The 8,876-nt window shown below is 45.5% G+C and overlaps 1 protein-coding gene across 1 annotated transcript in view; it reads right to left on the minus strand.

Annotated features, from left to right (window-relative positions):
• Positions 1-280: 280 nt before the first annotated feature.
• The window catches only part of DSG2 (desmoglein 2), a 47,159-nt gene continuing 38,563 nt past the window's right edge, over positions 281-8,876 (minus strand). Inside the window, exons 13-15 of the mRNA XM_015414556.1 lie at positions 5,254-5,381; positions 4,213-4,581; positions 281-1,446 (exon numbers count right to left, since the gene is read on the minus strand). Of these exons, the coding sequence (XP_015270042.1) occupies positions 523-1,446; positions 4,213-4,581; positions 5,254-5,381 (1,421 nt within the window). The 3' untranslated portion in view covers positions 281-522. The remainder of the gene's footprint in view (positions 1,447-4,212; positions 4,582-5,253; positions 5,382-8,876) is intronic.

Genomic DNA, 8,876 nt, shown 5'->3' on the forward strand with positions numbered 1-8,876 from the left:
TTGATATACTAACAGACACTCATGCTTCTTATTCCTATCAAGCAGCCTGATCAACTAGTCAGTGAAACCAGATTGTTTTGACAGTTAAGACAATTCAACTTTGAAGGCAATATGCCCACTAAATTAAAATTCAAGTACTTTGGCAACAGCAAAAGTAATCTTAAACACACTAAGGAATAAATCATATAAACTCATTGTAACTTAATTCTGAGTCAACATGTTTAGGATCACACTACAAATTAGTGAGAAACAGCTATTTAAAGTGTGCTGCATAGGCAAGCCTGTAGATCCTAAAATGTATATAGCTATGCACCTACATTAAGAGGTGTGTCTCATTTTTATTAATACAGTTATTTTCGTGTATGCAACATCAGTAGCCACTTGCAGTAGTTCCTGATGTGTTCTTTTTGAGAGAGTACTGTGGGAAGACTAAAAAAACCTATTCAGGCCTTGAGAAAAACAAACCACTACTTTTTTCAATGTCAACTTTATCTACAAAGCGAAAGATGAAAAATACAGCACTTAGGAGCGTGTATATTGCACAGAGCTGTATTTTGTGAGCCTTGAGGACTTGTTCAAAGAAGAACCAGGGGGAAAGACTTCCTCTGTGCTGGCTTGGTGAAAAACAGGATCTGAGATCAAGACATGTTCTTGCCTATCAGTGCCAGAATATATAGTTGGTTCTGTCATGGTTCGCATGCCTGCAGCCTGCCAACCAGGGGAGGATGAAGTTACTACCACGTTTTGTCCTTCTGATAAATTGGGGATGCTTAAGGAGGCCTGCAGGTTAGAACTAGGCACAAGGACCCTCTCCCTTTCTCTCACTACAACATACTTTGAATCTGGGAGGTCCTGAAATACTCCATGAGGTATTTCTAACATTTCCTGCAAGCTGGAAGCAGGAGCAAGCACCCTCTCTGTCACAACAACATTTTCATTCAACTGAGGGTCTAGGATCACTGTGGAGGGTGTTGCCCCATAAGACGTTTCTGTCACAACAACACTGCTGCTTACCATGGGGTCAGGTATAGGCTTCGCTGGCTGGAGGCCGGCCCTAGATGCAAAAGCTGTCTCAGTTACTAATTCTTCCGTTACAATCTCTGCACCAAAATCTTTTGTAGTTTCAGGTAGTTGGTAGCTGGATCCTGAAGAATAGTTGTGCTTTGAACTCAAGCCATGCACATCCAATTCATCCACTGTGTCTTTCAGGACTTGAGAACTGTGCTGCTTGGCTACTGTTCCCATGCGTTTGCCCACACAGATTTCAGCTAGAGTCTTAAATTTATCTCCTAAATCATCCAGGAAATGGTCATCAAAATCATCTTCAATAAAGCTGCAGCAGCCAACAGAGCCATGAGTAGATCCTCCTTCCTCCTCCTGAGAGTAAACTAACAGGCAGTCTTTTACAAGCTGACCTTCATCTTCATCAGCGAAAGCAACATATTTCTAAATGAGGGGAAACAAGCAGTAATGGTGAAAATCCACATTAGGGAGATTATAATTTTATTTCATTAAAGCAAGCGTCAGTGTTGCACACATCCTTTAAAAGTGCATTACTGTTCAAACAAACACCTTAGGATTCAGTCCTCTACTATTTTTAACTCTGGAGTCATCCTGGAGCATGGCTTTGTCTTAGATTTCAATCCAAGGATCACAACTTGGCAGCAGGATTCCAGTGCAATACATCCAAAACCCAATTTTTATTCTGCCATACTCCAGCTTCCTATTTATTAGCACCCCTGTTTATTTGTCACTTGGAGCCACGGTGGCTCAAGTGGTTAAGACGCTGAACTGCAGGCTGTAGAAGGTCAGTAGTTCAGCAGTTCAAGACCCAGGTGAGGCAAGACGGGGTGAGCTCCTGTCTCTAGTTCCAGCTCCTGCCAACCTAGCAGTTCGAAAGCAAGAAATTGCAAGTAGATAAATAGGTACCACTTCGGTGGGAAGGTAACAGCGTTCCGTGCACCTTGGTGTTTAGTCATGCCGGCCACATGACCACGGAAACGTCTTCGGACAGCGCTGGCTCTTCGGCTTTGAAACGGAGATGAGCACCGCAACCCTAGAGTCGGATTCGACTGGCTTTCGAGCAAGGGAACCTTTACCTTTACCTTATTTGTCACTTAGTCCTTATTAATTATTTCATACTTTGCTTAAATCTTAACAAACAAAAAAGAAATCTGTTAACGCTATACAGATTAGAACCAGCATGGATTGAAATGATTATTCATAAAATGTAATCCTGGCCAACAAAGAAAAACCATGAAACTGAGGACGCCTTTTGTGTTAGCTTCCTTGTGAAAGTAGAATTGTCATGAACCACTTTTAAAAGGAGACTGGGCAAATTCCTGACAGATGGGTCTAACAAAGAGCTACCAGACATCATCAACTCTAGATGGAACACCCATGTTCAGAGGCAGTGAACCTCTGATTAAGGAATGGCCAGCATCTTCCTGTCCGTTTTGTAAATTCGCAAAACAATTCAGCGATCCATGGTAGGAATTGGAATGCTACGCTAGGAGACCTTAAGGGGCCCTTTCACACATGCTAAATAATGCAGTTTCAATCCACTTCAGTGACTGTTTGCAAGTGGATTTTGCCATTTCACACAGTAAAATCCAGTCGCAAAGTGCATTGAAAGCACCACTGTATAGAAATATTGATTTCTAAAAGCTTCATGCCTTCTCCTGTGATTGCATTCTGATGACATGCCTTATTTCCTGTTACCAGCCAAATGGTGAGGCCCAGATGGCCTTGATAGCCATGCCATAAACCACATTCCTTCACACCTCTAAGGGGGGAGGCAGGCCTCATGCAAGAAGGCACATAGGCAATGGGGAGGCTGGAGTTGGGGTCACCTGACTGCGGAGGGTGTTCCCAAACCCCCAGCCTATCACCTCACGTTGCTATGACAACTAAGATTTGGACATACCCCATTCCACTCCCTATTGGCTCCTGGCCAGGGATAATTTGGGACTGAAATTGGGCTATATCTGTTCAGACCCAATGAGAGAGACTCTCTCTCTCTCTGCTCTTGTGTTCTTGCTCTCTGTTCCTGGTAGTGAGGTCTGCTTGTTTATTGCACCTGGACATGTGGTCTGTTGGAGAACAAAGGATTGCTTGGTGAGCTGAGCACATGGCGTGCAAAGATGGGATTGTTCCTTTGGCACCTAACTGGACTGTACCCTGGACACTTTTGGAACATGGACACTGTACTGGTAATTATGCACGAACCACTTTTAAAAGGAGGCTGGGCAAATTCCTGACAGATGGGTCTACAAAGAGCTACCAGACATCATCAACGCTGGATGGAACACCCATGTTCAGAGGCAGTGAACCTCTGATTAAGGAATGGCCAGCATCTTCCTGTTGTTTTGTAAATTCGCAAAACAATTCAGCGATCCATGGTAGGAATTGGAATGCTACGCTAGGAGACCTTAAGGGGCTGTTTCAGACATGCTAAATAATGCAGTTTCAATCCACTTCAGTGACTGTTTGCAAGTGGATTTTGCCATTTCACACATTCCTGGACAGGCTTGAGGGGCAGAAACCTATACAACCACTTTGTCTCATCCAGCAAGGTATTTATTTTATTATTTATTTAAAACATTTCTATGCCACCTTTCCACCCAAATATGGTCCTCGAGGCAGCACACATCAAAACATTAAAGCAATTTAAAATAAAGTATATATAAAATAAACAATTCAATAAAAACATATAAACACACATAGTCACACAATAAGGATGGAGGGTCAATAACAGTTACTGCTTGTATGCCGAACAAAACAAAAAGTCTTCAACCGCTGGCAGTAGACAATGAGAGAGGGAGACAGATTAATCTCCTTACTGAGGGAGTTCCAAAGTTCTGATGTCATGACTGAGAAAGCCCTTTCTTGGATTGTCACCTGCCTATCTGCAAATGGTAGGGGCACCCAAAGGACGGCCTCCAAAGATGATCAGAGTGATGGGTACGTTTGTATCAGAGAAAGTGGTCCTTAAGCCCGTACAGGGCCGAAAGGTCAACACCAGCACCTTGAATTGGACCCAGAAGCAACCTGAGAGCCAGTGTAGATAAAAGAAAATGGACTGATATGGTCCCTTCAACCCACTTCAGTCAACAGGTAACTTTTCTATCACTTTGTCTTACAACACGCAAACAAAAGAGAAGAAAAAGGTCAATTAAAACAGTGAAATCCTACAAGAAACAGGAATCTTACATCATTGAAGTAACTCCTTAAGAAGTCTTCGTTCACGGCTCCTCCAGTTTCCATGGCCATAGTCCCTCCAGCACCCATCATTCCTCCAGAACCCATTACCATGGTACCTCTGGCTGCCATGCCTCCTCCAGCTGCCATGGCTGATGCACCCCCTGATTCCATGCCTCCATAACCTGCACCGGACAGAAGAGCTCTTTGCTCTTCCCATCGCCCATCGGTCACTTTCATGCTGTTGTAATGTTCTTTCATCATAGAAGAAGAGCCACCACCCTGAGTAGCTGCTGCTCCTACACCCACAGCTGCTGCTCCAACTCCCATACTTGAGGCAGAGTTGTCCAACGCAGGGGGAGCGATGAGGTTTAGGAATGCCTAACACCACAGACAGGAATTAAACCATAAATAGAATTCAGTTCAGTTACTAAACAGCACAGCAGATTGGATTGGGTGGAAGTGACTAGGGCTAACCTGACTCATTATGAGATATTTTATGTGCTATGGCACTGGGAGAAAAGTCAGAACAGCTTTGTTATAAAAATCTATAAGAGGATATGTAATACTAGAACAAAGACCCAACGATTCAGTTAGATGTACTGCTCCCAAGGTCTGTTCAGAAGGGCTCAGAACCCAGTTGCTTCCCACAACCCAAGAACGACTGCTAGGGAAGCACAGCTTTTATGCAGTCTTTCTTCCCATACCCTTCAGTTTAGTTGCATTGGAAAAAATACTTTATAAATAGCTACTTTTTCTTAGGAAATAAGGTCCTTTTTTCAATGAACAACACATGCAGAGGTGGTGTGGGGATTATAATCTGGACTGTACCACTTCACACTGGAAGTGGGGGGTTTATGTGATGGAGTGCTCCAGCATGTAACATATTTTGACACATACAATCAACCGAAGAAAAAGAGTAGAATAGTTCTATCTAATATGAAAATTTACTGTATGGAAAATGTGTGTAGAGCAACATTCCGTCATGTGGCCTCTGTCTAAAGGTTGAAACCCCAAGGCACCAAATACAAAATGAAGATATAAAAAAGAAACCTTGTTTTCAGGAGCTGCCCCTTCATTGTTCCAGTTACGCAACATTTCTTCGCTGTTATCGGGTATTGCTGCAAAACCTTTCGTAGCACCTGACCCAGCACGACACATCAGCAACAAGAGAGGCAGCACTGTAAAAGAACATAAACGTTATCTGTGAACCACCACCAACAAACAAAAAGGAAGGCACAAACTGTTTCAATTTGTAAAAGCAACATCTATATCCATCCATTCACTCCACAGATCAAAACCTGAATTGTTGAAAACTAACCAACCAACCCAACCCAACCCAACCAACCAATAGTAGCTGATAATATTTGGAAAATTTAGGATATGACCTAAAATCTGGCTTAGAGTTCAGGGGGAGTGTCTCATCATATATGAAGAGGATGCCTCTCTATGACCGAAAGCAATGCTACAGACAAGGGGAGAGGACATACGCTAATGCCCGCTGACATTAGGCAATATCTGCTGTCCTCTCTCAAGTGGTGTGTACCACAATCAGTAGCATGATAGGGAGATTTAGGGCCAAACCAGATTTGATGCGAAAGATCTCTGATAAGGCGACGAGATCTTAACATTTTTAATTTTTCCTTCAGTTGTATGTGGGGATAATATCCATAGTGCTCAGACAGGAGAGGTCTTAGTTGCTTCCCCCATGTGATTTCCCTTATAGATATCCTCTCCACAGCTCCCGTTAACCATAGTAGGTAAAGAAAACTGGTACATTACTTTAGTGAAAACAAGAGCTAAAGCAAACATGATGGCGGAGCTGTACATTTTCAAGTGACTACCTCTTCATATTTATGGGGATAGGTAAGGGCCTAATACTAAGCATAGTAGAGTCTGTGGGTGAGGGCAGCTATACTATGACCCTTTCTGTTAACATTTAGTGTTTGTTTACAGAGTCAGTGTATTATTCAGTGTGTTGGATTAGAACTGGATTAAGGTTCAAATCTGATACAAACATGGTATGACAAAACCTGGGATCTATTTATTTTAGATAAGCTGACACAGATCACTCAAGTTACAGCAGCAGATACATCAAAGGCATATGAGTGGTTTGTTGCAGTTTGGTCTAGGGTGCTTCAGTATATGTCAGAAAAGAACATACTTCCTTCAAAGGCCGCTTATGTCCTCTGGATACACTTTTAGTTTTATTTCTAACCAAGCTCATAGGAGACAGTACATTAGCTCGATCACCATTCTAGAAGCTGGTTTTATTGCATCATTCACTAGTATGTAGGCTAGAGGGTAGCAATAAAGGTTATTATTGTGTAGACTTGCTGGTTTCAGTTGTGTTTATAAGCTTTTGTTTGGTTTATCACTTACTGTAACGATAGGCTTTTATAACATGTATGAAAATGCTGTTATGCTGTTTTGCTCTTTTTAATAAAAAACTAAAAAAAAAAAAGGTTGAAATCCCTAATCAGCAATGAAGCTTACTTAGGCTAGTCACTTTTTCTCCAGTGGTACAGGAGTGGGGCAGTCCTCCAGACTCCTTACTCCTGGGTAACAGCTCCTCTCCTCCGTAGGTGGGGCCGGCAGACTCTTTTGGTCACGGAGGGGAGGGGCTTGTGCTCCTGCATCCCAGTCTATCCGTCCCTGCCTTCAGAGCAGGAAGCTGCAGACTGTGCTCTGTGGAGCACACTAGTCACAGGAATTTGAAGAAAGAAGGGGAAGGAGCAGGTAGAAGACCTTTCTAGCCTGATCCCCCCCCCCCCCCGCGGCCCGGGCCCCCGCGGGGCGTGGCAGACGTGGACGTGCGAGAGCCCCGGAGAACAGCGCCGCTGCAACGTCTCCCGTGCCTGGCTTCCAGCCCGAGGGGACTGGTTAAGCTTCTTCCTGGAGGCTGCTGGTGGCAGAGAACTCCAGAGGGCGACGGTAGAGGCTCCAGAGGGCGACGGTAGAGGCTCTGTCTAGCCTGGAGGGACAGACGCAGTGCTGCTGGAGAGTCCCAGGCAGACGATAAGACGATTGGTGTCCCTCTGTTTTTTCCCCGCGCTGCAGAGGACGTCGGGGGAAGCAGGAAGGAGGAACCGGTCGCTTCAGAACGCGGTAAAATCACTCCTGGGGACAGGGGAACTACAGGAGGATGGCGTTTTTAACACCCCCTTGTTTCCCCTCTCTTTGCCTGGTTCCCTTCGTCCCCATTGTAGTTTACTATTGGGGGAGACCTGTGGAGTCGGGAGAATGTGAGTTCGGGGGGGGAGGTCTGAGATGTAACCATTCTCTGTGAAGAACCCTCCCCCCCTCTCTGTTGGTGCTTCATATGTTTTTTTCTGGGGGTCTTTCTTTTTGGTTGGGGCTGGATCCTATGTCCTCCCTCCCATTCCCCTTCCCCCCCCTCAACTAAGGAACTCCTTTCCTAGGGACTAGCACGTTCAGAGGGAAAGGGAAAGCACCCTTCTTGTGGGGACTTAATAATGGCGGGAAACGGCCATTTTGAGTGATCCTGCCCACTTTCACTTTCAGATTTTTCACAAAATGGCTGAAAAGGCAGGGACGTCTTGTGGCCAGGGATTGCAGGAGGCCACTTGCACCTTTGATCTGGCTGATTCCCCTAAGTCCACAGCCTCTCACACTGGAACCTCTGCTGGGGATGACTCCCAAGCTAATCTACTATCTTGGATCAAACTAGAGATGAAAAAAGAATTTAGAGCTTTGTGGCAAGAGTCCCAGAGTGCAGCTAGTGCAGCAGAGGGATCTTCTGTGAGCACATTAGGAAACAAAAGACACCTGTCCAGTGAACTGGAGGAGTCTATTCCTAATAAAAGCAGAAAAAAGGATACTAAAACAAATAGAGAGCATAGTCCTCTGATGAGTGGCCATGATTCTGATGTCTCTGAGTCTCCCAAAGAAGAGTCTGCTGCCCTGCCTGCCTGCCTGTTTGCCTCTCTGGCAACTGACCCACCTGGGTTGCATTTGGGTTAGGTGCTTGCTTGGTCAGGTATTTGGCACCATGAGAGGGGGTGAAAGAGGCCATGCTCGTGGCTGCGGGAAGATGCCATCACTTTCCCCTGTACCAAGTGGTCATGGGTGACGAGCACAGCCTCCCCCCCAGTGGAGGATGCTCCCAGCACATCATTGGGGGTCTCAGAGCCCACTTCCCCTGCTTCAACCATGTGACTCTCAACTGCTGCTCGAGAGTTTTCAGTGCTGCTGCCTAAGCTGCAGCACAAAACTCTGTTTGAAAGGCAGGATCATGGCAGCAGTGACTTGGAGGGTGGTGGTGGTGATGCTTCCTCCCCTTCCACATCCCAAGATTCCAACCCCCTGCTGCTTCTACTTCCATCAGTATGCCTCCATCTAGCACTCCCCAACCCAATGCCAGGAAGCAACTGTGCCTCCTACCTACTCCAACCATGGGCATGGGGACATGGTCCCACTCTGCCACCTGGAAATACTTCCATACCCTGGGGAGTGACCCATGCATGGCAGAGTGCCAGGTATGCCACACCTGTGTCCAGAGGGGCTGGGACCCACAACGCTTAACCACCACTGTTCTGGAGGCACCTGCAAAGGGCACACTCCAGTTTGTCACCGCCCAAGGAAGGAGTGTCGGCCACTAGTGGGAGGCAGAAGAGAGACCCACTTCCACTCAGCAGGGAGAGATGGAGGGAAAG

This window comes from Gekko japonicus, unplaced genomic scaffold, assembly GCF_001447785.1.
Source record: "Gekko japonicus isolate JY-2015 unplaced genomic scaffold, Gekko_japonicus_V1.1 scaffold559, whole genome shotgun sequence".
NCBI lineage: Eukaryota > Metazoa > Chordata > Lepidosauria > Squamata > Gekkonidae > Gekko > Gekko japonicus.